Source organism: Taudactylus pleione, unplaced genomic scaffold, assembly GCF_031769625.1.
Source record: "Taudactylus pleione unplaced genomic scaffold, aTauple2 ptg000032l, whole genome shotgun sequence".
Lineage (NCBI taxonomy): Eukaryota > Metazoa > Chordata > Amphibia > Anura > Myobatrachidae > Taudactylus > Taudactylus pleione.
The window spans coordinates 9,544,235-9,557,126 of NW_028284434.1; the positions used below are offsets into that span (position 1 = coordinate 9,544,235).

The 12,892-nt window shown below is 43.5% G+C and overlaps 1 protein-coding gene across 1 annotated transcript; it reads left to right on the forward strand.

The window, feature by feature from the left end:
* Positions 1-353: 353 nt before the first annotated feature.
* AIMP2 (aminoacyl tRNA synthetase complex interacting multifunctional protein 2) lies at positions 354-11,702 on the forward strand. The gene is made up of 4 exons (XM_088451859.1): positions 354-570; positions 7,809-8,015; positions 8,598-8,829; positions 11,106-11,702. Exons 1-4 carry the CDS (start codon positions 457-459, stop codon positions 11,489-11,491), a joined length of 939 nt encoding a protein of 312 aa, XP_088307985.1. The 5' UTR covers positions 354-456; the 3' UTR covers positions 11,492-11,702.
* Positions 11,703-12,892: the final 1,190 nt, after the last annotated feature.

Here is a 12,892-nt window from a genome sequence, read left to right on the forward strand (position 1 = left end):
GGCAGCCTTCTTTTTAGTACAGGTTTAGGCAATATGTGTGATTCTAGCTATGGAAGAGCTACACCCCCAGCATACTCTAGCCTTGTAGCTACATCAGAGAGGGGACCGCGCACATTCAACAAAAAATAATAATAATTTACAACTTTATTGCAAAAACAAATAAAACTGGCAGCAATCACAAATGGGCACATCTGTTTTTACACTGTAGCTTATTTCATGTTGAGCTTATTATAAGTATTGGCACGAGATATTTACCAGCTTGGTTACGGGAAAGGGCAGCATAGCCCAAAACAAATATGGCCGTCGCATAGTTGCCCAATGGTTGGAACGCAAGTGAGCTGCCCACAGAGAGGCTTGGATTCCTCCGCATGGGATGACGTCAGCTCTCCAGTAGCACCCACCGGTCTAGTTAGTGTGTGCGTGTGGTGTGTATGCTGCAGTGGTGTCGCCGCCGGCATGCTGATGTACAAGGTGCAGCCGTATAGCAGCGGGGATATGCAGGTAGATTTACCCAGCTGCATGTACAGGGTGCCCAACCTACACCAGCCTCCCTCCGAGCACCATGACCAGGTAACAGCGCGCTGTCATCAGCTTTGGGGCCTGGCGCAGCCTTTCCTCCATGCTATTTATGTTACCTCTCCATACTAGTTACTGCTGCATGTATTTCCCACAGATCTGAATGTGGGTTCGATTTAGCAGCCTCATGCTGAAGAACTAGCTGGTCTGCTCCTAAAGATACTCCCATATTTATATATCAGGATCATTTTATTTAATATCCCCTTAGAGGAAACAAATTCAGAATTGTTTTGAAATTGTGTTGTATTTATGGGTGTTCTGAGCATGGAGAAAGTAGGGATGGGCAGCTATCTCCAGTCAAAAGATCAATGTTCATGTTGGATGCATCGTGATTTTTGGATCCAAAAATTCTGATGTGGCAGCTGTGACGTACTTACCTTGTCCCCAGCGTCTCATGCTCCACTACGCAACCGTCAACTTTTAATTCTTTCCTTTTTTTTTTAACTGCGCATTCGCAATCTCAATCTAACCCCTAACAAACGCATGTGTGAAAATATCATAGATCTTAGAGAAGATCAATATTATTTAACCAATCATCGTCTGCATCAAATGCAGACATGGTGATCCCGCATCGATCCGAAAAATCAATATGGGACCGCCAACTGGCCAGCCCTAGAAAAAAGGGGAATAATCTTATTTAGGGCATGTAATGTTAAAATATTTTTGTTGAGATGATGTAACAAAATAGGTTTCACGTGCTAAGCTGTTCAGAAACCCAGCAGGTTATGTAACATCATAGAAACTGTAACTATAGAGTGACTCAGTGAAGGTGGATTTGGGATGCAGTCAGGAAGCCGAAGGTTGAAATTTCGACCGCCGGCTCCCCGACCAAACGTAGATAAGCCGGGCAGTGGGCACTGACAGGGTTAGGTTAGGGGCTCCCGGGGGGGGGGGGGGGTCTTAGGGCTAGGCACCCCACTGGGAGGTTTAGGGAAGGGGAGGTTAGGGTTAAGCACCCCTCCGGTAGACTTAGGTTTAGGCTGCGGGGAAGGGGGCAGTTAGGTTAGGCACTTACAGGGGGGTTTAGGGTTAGGCACCCGTAAGGGAGGGTTAGGTTAGTAATAGTTAAAATACTTAGTTGTCGGGATCTTCTGTTGCCGGTCTTCCGGCGTCGGGAGCCCGGTGGATTTGTCCTAGATAACTGAAATATTTGCAATTGCTTTAGTTGAATTTAGTTGAATTTGATGCAAAAATGAGACCTCTTAGATGCTTTGCACGCTTCCAATTACTGCATAGCTGCCTGGTTCCCCAACCGGGCTGCAGTCAGGAAGCCGACGATCGAAATGCCGACCGCCGGTTTCCTGATTGTGCAATCCCGACAGAGGAATAATGATAGACGTCGAAATCCCGATGCCTATCATTATCCCTACGCATACCAAATGAAGGTAAGCCGGGTGCGGACAGCCGCGGGGGGGGGGGGGAGGGTTAGGTTGGGGGAAGGGGGGGCTAGGAACCCCGGGGGAGGTTAGGGTTAGGCACCCCCCTTGGAGACTTGGGTTTAGGCTTCAGGGAAGGGGGATTAGGGTTAGGCACCCCTAAGGGAGGGTTAGGGGAGAGAGGGTTAGTAATAGTAAAAAAACCCTTACCTGTCGGGATCTTCTCTTGCTGGTCTTCTCATGCGTCCGGCGGTGTTTCATACCGAACCTCCCCCCCCAACCAAACATACTGCTATGTAATACCGCTTTTCCACTGCTGCAATAACCTGGGTTATTGCCGAGTCCACCTGGGTTGCAGCTCAGTGGAAAAGGGTCCCTAAAAAAAAACCCGGGTTAAGTGACCTTGGGATTCAACCCAGGTAGCTACCAGGGTCGGACCCAGGATGGACCCGGGTAATGGTGCAGTGTAAACTGCGTGACCCGGGTTATCCGACCTGGGTTATACCTAAAATGAGCTGATTGGTAGTTGTGGAGCAGTCACCTCCCATTTTTTATGTAAACAGTGTACAGTGTAAACGGGGTCTGACCTGAGTTGGAACCATGTCCGAAAACCCAGGTTGGACCCGTTTTTTTGGTATAAAAGGGGTATAAATGACTATGGGTCAGTAATGCACTTCATTAGGCTGTATCCATGGACTATCCAGCCTCGCCTATATTGCGGACACATTCTCTTACTTTACAGGAAGATAATTACCCATTCACGTCAGTCCCTGCTTCAGTGAATCTTACAATATATATTACCATCACATGCACATAATTTATTATGGGGTCAAATAACCCCTATGTAGCAGTATACATGTCAATCTTAGTGAATACTATAACTGACCACATCAGCAAGACAAAAAGCGGTGCTCATGGGCAGTTTTGCATTTAATGTATATGCTGTGCAATTTATAGGAATTAGTGATATCCATTTTAAAAGACATTATTTATTAAATTATTTATATAGCGCATACTTATTCCGTAGCACTTTACAGAAAATATTTGGTCATTCACATCAGTCCCTGTCACAGGGGAGCGACCACTCTATATTTCCAACCAATGTACACACACACTAGGGTTAACTTTTTTTTTATTTATTTATTGGAGACTATTAACCTACCAGTATATTAAAGCTGAATACATTACAAGCATGGTCCAATAAGCAATACATTGATTTTAAAAGGGGTTTATCTTAAGTTAAAAGAAAAACCATATCCATGTTGTAGAACAGGGGTGGGGAACCTTTTTTTCTCCTGAGAGCCATTTTGATATATATAACATTATTCACGGCTGGGTGCAGGCCACGCCCCTCCATGTGATGTCATATAGAGGTGGGGTCACAATCGCCAGTGATTACAGCAATCCTGAGGATGCTTCGCGAGCTGTAAGGGTAGCGGTGTGACCGTCTGAAGCGTCCTAAGGATGCCCCAGGCAGCACTGCTGCATACACTATGCCATTCTAGACACCCTGCTAGCCAGATGAAACTAGCAGAGAAAAAGCTCCAACGGCCGGAACAAATGATTCCACGGGCCTTATATGGCGCCCGGGCCTGAGGTTCCCCATCCCTGTTGTAGAGGAATATTTTTATCAATTGAATTGGGTACAGGATCCTGACGGTCTTGATGCCGGCAGTCAGAATCCCGACACCTGCAGGCAAGTGTCCTAACCACCACCCAAACCACCTTTCCTGCAGCACATGGTACGACTTTCATTAATGATATTGTTCATATCGGTCACTTTTTTGCAGTCACCAACCTGACAACGACCAACGATGCAAGCTCTCGCATGGACGATAACTATATCTATGGTCGTCCGTACATGCAGGCCAACTTGGACGATATAGTCAACTTTGCCTGTGCAGAGATGTTGCAGTATGGCTCACTGAACGATATCTTTCAAGTCGTTGGTGGTACAGATCGTACCGTGTGTATGCACCATAAAACTTACTGTCGGTGTTCTGACCTCCGACATCCCGATCACCGGGATGCTGACTACATCAGTCTCATTTATCATAATGCTACTACCATTGGCTCATTATTCACCATTCCAAAAGTCTACAATCATGTTTCTCTATTTTGCAGCCAGCATGTACTGTACCCATATCCTCTGCTACACATGAGAAATATAGCTGCCAGGGCCATTAAACCTAAAACACGTTACCCAAAATAAAGCCGCTATTAATAACATACACCGGTATTTACACTTCTTAGTTTAGCTGAGTGCAAACTAAATTATTTTTCAGTATCCGCCTTTTAAGAGTGGGTGGGAGTTGGGAGCCACAGGCTAATTATTTTCATGTTCCCACTAGATCTCCATGCATACCTGATAACAACACACACAATTATAATTCGATAATTATCTTGGATGAATTTGAGGCTATAATATGGGTGCAGTATTTCCTATGGCAATTCCTATCTGCATCCGCTAGCTAAATGAAGTATTTATAAAGCTTAGAGACAATAAATAGTAGTATCTGGGCTATGAAAGACTGAGCATCTGTGAAGTGCATTATACTTGAACAGGAGTATTCAGTTGATGTCTGTGAAGTGCTGTAGGAACGGTGGCACTCTCTGACTACCAACAATTGTTCCCTCGCACCTCATTAAGGGGTCTATTTACTAAGCAGTGTTACGAGACAGAGTGAAAAGTGATAAGGTGCCAGCCATTCAGCTCCCAACTGTCATTTTTCAAACGCAGCCTGTGAGATGGCAGTTAGGAGCTGATTGGCTGGTACCTTATCACTTTTCACTCTGTCTCCTAACACTGCTTAGTAAATAGACCCCTTAGCTGTACAGGAAAACTGGCGATATTAAGGTGTTGTTTTCTAGCATGATGTGAGCAGCCGGACATTGCAGGGAATTTAATTCCCTTGTGAGATTCTAGTATGGAATAGCTTTTTCATACCTCTTATGTTTTAACCACTTGCCTGGCACGGTCGTATCAGATACGACCATACCAGACTGGGCTTTCCCTGACATGGTCGTATCTGATACGACCAGTCAGAAATGGCCACTAGGCGGCTATGGGAAGTTAATCCTCCCACTGCCGCCTATATCAGAGGGACCTTCTGGTCCCTCTACACCCGCGGCTCCCCCTCCTGTGTATCCCGATCACTGCTGGCCACAGTGATTTGGCTCCACTTCAATAGAGGAAGCAGCCAGGGCTCACGTAGCCCCGGCTGCTGCTGTGAACCGATCACTGTGGCCAGCAGTAATCGGGCAGCCCGGCCGGCCCCACCCCCTTCAGTGAGAAGCAGCAGCGGCTTTTGTAGCCACCGCTGCTATGTATCTGTGATCACTAGCTGAGTAGAAGCAGCAGCGGCAGCTCTGGTAGCCGCCGCTGTGCTATGTGTCCGGGCCGCCAGCGGGACACCCTCCCACTGCGGCTCCGGCAGTGATCACCTAGTGATCACTGAATCTATAGAGACAGCAGCGGCGGCTCTGGTAGCCGCCGCTGTTCTAGGTATCCGGGCCACTCCCTCTTGCCTCAGCTCCTCCTCCATGATGCCCATTTTTATAAGTGCCAGGCAAAAAAAAAAAAAAAAAATTTATATATATATATATATATATATATATATATATATATATATATAATGTGTGTGTAATCCACACGGCGAAACTCCAGAATAAACAAATTATATATATATATGTATGTATATATATATATATATATAATGTGTGTGTGTGTAAGCAAGAGCAGTTTTATGTATGTACAGTCAGGTGCATAAATATTGGGATATTGACTGAATTTTCATATTTTGGCCTCTATAAATCAGGTGAACGGTGTAGGAATTACAACGGTTTCTATATGTGCCTCCCACTTTTTAAGGGGCCAGAAGTAACTATCAACTCAAAAGCTATTTCATGGACAGGTGTGGGCTATTCCCTCGTCATTTCATTATCAATTAAGCAGGTAAAAGGTCTGGAGTTGATTCTAGGTGTGACATTTGCATTTGGAATCACTTGCTGTCGACTCTCAATATGAGATCCAAAGAGCTGTCACTATCATTGAAGCAAGCCATCATTAGGCTGAAAAATCAAAACAAACCCATCGGAGAGATAGCAAGAACATTAGGTGTGGTGGTGAATAGAGGTCAAAATATGAAAATTCAGTCAATGTCCCAATATTTATGCACCTGACTCTGTGTGTATGTATGTGTATATATATATATATATGTGTGTGTGTGTGTGTGTGTGTGTGTGTGTGTTATCTGACTGATAACAAGTGGTTTGCCATTGCTGGTGGGCATCAATGTTGCACCATCGATGGCAACCATCAATCGATGTTTAGGAAACATCGGCACTTGTGGTCTACATAGATCTCCTCGACCGATCGATAAACAATTGATGGCTTCTAACGGTGATTGAACCATTGATGGTACAGCTGCCAATGGCCATCACTACAGTATAACATAAAAATTGCTATTTTTATGGTATACTGTGATTTAAAAAAATATATTTTTTTCAAATAAAATAGTGATGGATAAGTTTAAAATTATGTTCTTGACCTAATTCAATCATAAATGAAACCGACAATTTTGGAGCGGTTTTTGGAAAAATAATTTGTCAGTTAAGTGGTTAATGTCCAACGTATTTAGTTGTATGACTTTATTTTATTATTAAGACCACTTAAAAGTGTTTTGTGCAGAGGTCACTCCCATCTTATGCTGGCCATGCATCTAGAACATTCTTTCCAACCAGCCAGTTGGCTGCTTGAAACAAAAATCTGGCAATGTATATGAGGAAACAACAATTGTCCGGTTGCTCCTAACTGACAGAAAATGTTTGATTTAACCTATATGTCTGAACAAACATTTTTTGGCCATTTTCCAGCATTTAGGAGCAAATAGCCGATTGTCGCTTCCTCACATACATTACTAGATTTTTGTTCCAACAAGTTGGCTGGTTGGAAAGATCTTTAATTGTGTGGACAAATGTATTCAGAAAGATCTTATGATGAATAGAATAACTGTATATTTATATAATACACCTCTTCATGAGACCGGTCTTCTTTTGACAGTGGAGGCAGCCATCTTTTGGAATGTAGCTAATATACATGACTGCAACCTGTGAAGTAGGTATGCTACATTAGCGTTCCCGCTAGGCTGTTTCAGTGGGGCCGCCTGCCCTATTTCTAAAGGGCAAAAAGCACCCTACTTTCCGGCACGCCCCCCCCGCTGAAACAGCCGTCGAAGTGTCCCGCTGATGTTGAAAACTGCGGTGTAGCGGTCACCGCCAATGAATGTAGGCCAGGCGCATGCGCCCAGCATCCATTCACACTGACAGCAGTGCTTGGGGGTAGCCCGGCAAGTCCGTTAGTGCCGGGCACGCCCCCAAGAGTGATGAAAAGGGGACGCGCCTTAAAGACACACCCCTTTTCAGAGCGACAGCTTTCGGCGTGCACAGATGTGCCCTTTCTCTAGGTCCGGCGCCCTGCCCAGTGCCTGACCTAGAGTGAACACTACTACATTACTGTGAATATTGAATATCCACAACATGGCCGCCTGCAGAGTGTGTAGCCAACCGGTGCATTTTAAGAAAACCTGATTTGGTGGTTTATTTTACCCTGGCCATACAAATTACCTTTGGTTGGCATAGGGAACTTAACCTATGTATAGTTTTATTAATTTTCATAAAGTGTTACAGTAGCCTGAGAACGAGATGTAATGAGGGAAATTTCACAATCGCTTTGCAGATGAATGTAGTATTCTTAATAGGTATCTAAACCTACAACAGTATTTTGTGAATACACCCCTTTTCTCTGTATTATAAGAAAGATGGACTGGTAACAATGAAGCTGTTTATATATCGCAGGGGGAAGCTGACCCAACCCTTCAGGCGTTTGAGTCCAGACAAGAAGACATTTTAAAACGACTCTATGAACTCAAGGCTGCTGTTGATGGACTCTCCAAGATGATCCAGACTCCAGATGCAGATCTTGATGTGACAGACATCATTCAGGCAGATGAGAGGGCTGCTCCAGCCTCCTGTAAGGCAGACCTGGACTCTATACTTGGAAAGGTATGTTATTACTGTCACCAATTTACATTCTCTAGTGCTGGAGGTGGAAACCCACAAGTTCCATTAAAATAGGATATTTATGTGTGGTCAGACATGATGAAAGGAGTTGACCAATTTTGATGAAATCACTCTTGGGTAAGAAAACCAATTTGCAACCCTAAGCATGGAGATAATTGGCCAAATTGCTGATATCTGCATGTAGGATTCTGTGCCAGTGCCCTAGTCCCATGGTCTTCTCTGCTAATATATACGGATAGCTTGGACTGGTGCTGACCATTAATTAGTCTTTTGCACTCACAATTTTCTCACCATTTCAGAGAATCTTGCAGGTGTGCTCTGATATTAACATGTTTAGAATATGATTTATATTCTATTTACATAAACTGGTTTCTGGCTAATCTCTCAAGGTTTATGACTTGTTATATTTATTATTTGGTTGTTGCGACTGGCCGGGGGCAAATGGTCTTTTTGCTTTTGTGAAGATTATTTTTCTCAGTTTGATAAAAAGCAGAGCGGTAAAGACAGCAGTTATAGTAAAGTTTATCTGTAATTGTAACAGTTTTAATTGTTTCTCACATTCAGGACTATGGTGCGCTGAGAGATATTGTTATCAATGCGAATCCATCTGTGCCGCCACTTTCTCTGCTGGTCCTCCACAATCTGCTGTGTGAGCAGTACCAGGTGCTGTCCGCGGTCCACACACATTCCTCTGTCACCCACATTCCAGAGCCTCTGCTGAAGTGCTTTGGGGATCAGGTCAATAAGAAGTCCCGGCAGGACTATCAGCTTGGATTTACTCTTATCTGGAAAGACTGTAAGTGGCATGGAGTTCCTAGAAGCATGAGTGAGACTTATAAACGCTTACATTATGTTGAGGTATATGAGTATTGCAGTCTTCAGTAAAACATGTGAATGTTAGTATTTGCAGAGAGGAGATATAAGGGGCTTCTACAGTAAAATGAATAATCCTCCATAATCCTCCCATAGTGTATTCTAACATTTTTAGTTGCCCATCTGGTAATATATACAGTAGATACACGGTATGCCATTCAACTAGATGGTGCAACCAGTATGGTAAGATGTAAAAGGTCCATGTTCAGTAGCCCATATGGTACGTATTGCATTAAGGAACCTCTGCCCATTCTCCTGTGCACCTCTAAGGGGTGTGAGTGATGTTAAATCCCTACATAGTGCCTATACAACCACATGGTGGCAGGAGACTTTGCAAATCTGTCGCCGTGTTTAGGTTCTGTACACTAGTCCATCAGCATTGGCTTGTTGGATAAATAGCAGATGTCCGTTAATGTAAACTGCAGTGTAGATTCTCTATAAATATAAACTGTTGTGTTGTAAAATATCAGATTATGTATAAAGCAAAGTTTATTTGCTGACATTAGTTCTGCATTTCCCATAATCTCCTACTGCACTATTGTAGGATGTCATAGAAGTTTGTTTTTTGACATCAATACGGCAATTACTACTTATTACAAAATGTTTCATAGTGAGTGAACATCTGCACCATCAAGCATTAGCCATGGGAAGCAGGAAAATCCCCTTTCTTCTTCATCAATGCTGGGGGACACTGAACCATGGGCTTGTAGTTGGGGCTGCAAGGAGCTGGCACTTAATTAACTCTACGCTCCTCCCCTCTGCAACCCCATGACCTCAGTGTAGTCTAAAGGTGCCTACACACTTGGCGATGTGCTCACGATCCGACATTGTGTCCGATTTCCCCTTGAACTCTCCCCAGCAGCTCCCTGGCAGTCGTGGGCACGATTTGGTGTTAAAAACTGTCCAATGTGACAAACGATCTATCGTGCCTCCTAACTATTCCAATGCATCGTAACCGATTGTCAGATCTGCCCTACAGCACGGCAGATCTGAAGATGCGAAGTACGACCTGCGGGGACGCGCATCATGATCGTGAGTGGACACTCACGATTGGGCATATTTTACACGATTTGTCGTCACGATGCGTCAGAATCGGGCACTAAGTGTAGGCACTCTAAGGGGTAAACTTACTAAGAATCGAGATAGGTCAAGATGACCATCTCTGGTGATTTATTCTTTTTTTTTTTTCCTGCTTGCAAATTTACTAAAGGCAAAAGTCGGGTGAGTTAGAGAGAGATTTCTCTCATCTCACTTGTAAAACTCAGGTGAGATAGCAATCTCGAATCAAATCACCATCGGGCCAAATCGGAAGTACTTTTCACCTAATACAAACATCTCTCAAATTTACCAAGAATCGGGATGACAAGCTCGGGTGAGATGACAGCAAACGCTCTGCCAAAATCACTTTTCAATCTCTCAACCCCGTGAGCTGCGAGACGGTCAGAAACATACACAAATCATTGTGATTTGTGTTTGTTTTTCTCTAAATGGTTAAAATAGGGTTAATTAAAAAAAATCCAATACTCCCCTTTTGTCCCACGATGTTCTCTCAGTAATCCAAATAGGGCCCCAGACACACTGTATCAACACACTACAGCATGTTGATACAGTACGCTAATGACAGTACATGGGTTTGAGCTGTCATTAGTCCCGGGCCGCGAGCCAATCAGCGGTCTCTCATTTCTCTCATATCTATTTGCATGAAGATTTGGTTGCATTCATACCACTTTAAGGGGTGGGGAGAATCTTAAATCCAGAAGTTATTCTATAGCAGTATATCAGATTCTTGCAGCTGTACACTTACCCCGTTTCTGGTGGGCCCTTCATCCTCTCCAGCTAAGGTCTGTGCATCACTTGCTGCAATCGGAGGGGGTACGCGTCTCCCACTGCACATGCATGTCTGAGACGGGACAGACTTTAGCAATTATATAGATTTTAATGGTGTGTAATTTTTATATTTATCCTTGTGTATTCTCTTCTGCTGTTACCCTAGTTGAATCTTTACCAGCATTTGCAGTGAGGGAAAGTGGTACAGAAAACAGCAGTGCCCAGTTATTCCAGGGAATTACTTACGCCAACACCGCCAGTACAGCTTTTGTTGACTGTTCTAGATTTTCAAAAAAAAATACACACAAAAAATGTTTTTTTTTGTTATAAGCACATGCATGTTAAAGGTTTTTTTTTTCCTTTATATTTTAGTACCCAAACCGCAGATGAAATTCAGCATTCAGAACATGTGTCCAATAGAAGGAGAGGGCAGCATAGCCCGGTTCCTGTTCTCGCTATTGGGAAATGTATATAATGCAGTCACCGCTACACTGATTGACAGCTGGGTGGATACCGCCATCTTTCAGTTCAGGGAAGGGAGCAGTAAGGAGAGAGCTGCTGTTCTGCGGGCCATGAACTCTGCGCTGGGAAAGTCGCTCTGGCTAGTGGGTTCTGAACTAACCATTGCAGATATAGTCAGCTGGTGTGCCATTCAGCAATCTGGAAACACCAGCGCCATCCCAGCAAATGTCCAGAAATGGATGAAGTCTTGTGAAAATCTCACCTCCTTCAATGCAGTGCTGAAATTATTAAAGTAATAAAATAGAGTACACAAGTTCTATGGGGTATTGGAGCTGTGTGTAACTTACACCAGTGGGGATTTGTGCTGACCAGCACAAGGGTATTCTTACAGGGTGTACGCACAGATCTAATGTATCCTATATGGGAGTATTGTGGCAATTGCCATTTTATAAAGTGGTTTATTTGTAAGGGTACTTCAGAAATACAATAAAGACAATTTTACAACTCTTTCTTGTCCGAGTTTCTAACAATGTCTAATACAGTAGTCAACTAAAATGTGACTATTCTTTGTGAAGCATATCAAACATTTACTGGGTGCACCAATGTTGGAAGATGTCCACTCATTTCACCCCCACCACCCATCCGTTTGGAAGATGCCCCAAAAAGTCTGGGTAATAGGTAGCAGTTTATATCCAGACCGGTCTGTCAATTCAGTGAGATTTCTACAGCTGGATTGGATATGGCTGCTTCTAGTATAAGAGTGAATGGCTAGTGATATTTAGTAGCGTAACTGGGTATAACCACTCCCCAGTAATAAGACTGTGTAGAGCTGCAGGAGAGGGGTAAGTAATCCATTTGGGTCTATATTGTGTCAGGGCCAGAGATTGGGTGGGTTACATTGTATAGTGGTTACTAGGATGAACTCTATTATACAGTGGTCAATAAAATAGGCTTTACCTTAAACTGGTCAGAGGGGCTGCATGGAATTTGCACAAAAGCTATTTGAAAATGTCAAAATTAAACTTATGTAAAACTGAGTATAGGATTTCTGCGCTGCAAATATTTTTTTGCAACATCCTCATCTGAAAAACAGATGACCCACAACAGACCCCTTCCTACTCTGAAAATTGGGGGAATGCCATATTAAGAGGTTCATTGTGATAGGCAAAGCCAGACAGTTGTTTAATAGTAGTAACTATTTATGGCTAATCTCTCATAACACACTTTAAGCAGCGCATCGATCTAGAGTACAGTCCTGTCCTACAGCTATTTTAAGAACCATCTTGTATTTGTCAAAGGATGCTTGGTTCCACATAGTTCTGAATGCACAATTCTTACCTGTATTACATCTGTATATAATACATCTGACATTTCCTCTCCGTAATCAGATTTTTACCCAGAAAATTAGCTGATACCACAGAATAGCATGCATTCTGGTGCATAGCACATGTTAAATATCTTAAGTTCTGTCAAGGTATGTAGAAGTTTACCTATATAATTTGTGAAGGATATAAAGAGCTCTTGTGAGAATTTTGTTTAGGGATCAATGGCACAGGTTGCCTGGTTTAGGCATTCCCCAGGAGACTTAGGTCAAGGGTGCTGGGAGGGGACCTTAGGGTTAGGTTCCACAAAGGAGGGGAATGGAGGGCAGGGTTAAAGTACTTACCTTCCCTCGTCAGATCTCCTCCTGTGGGGCT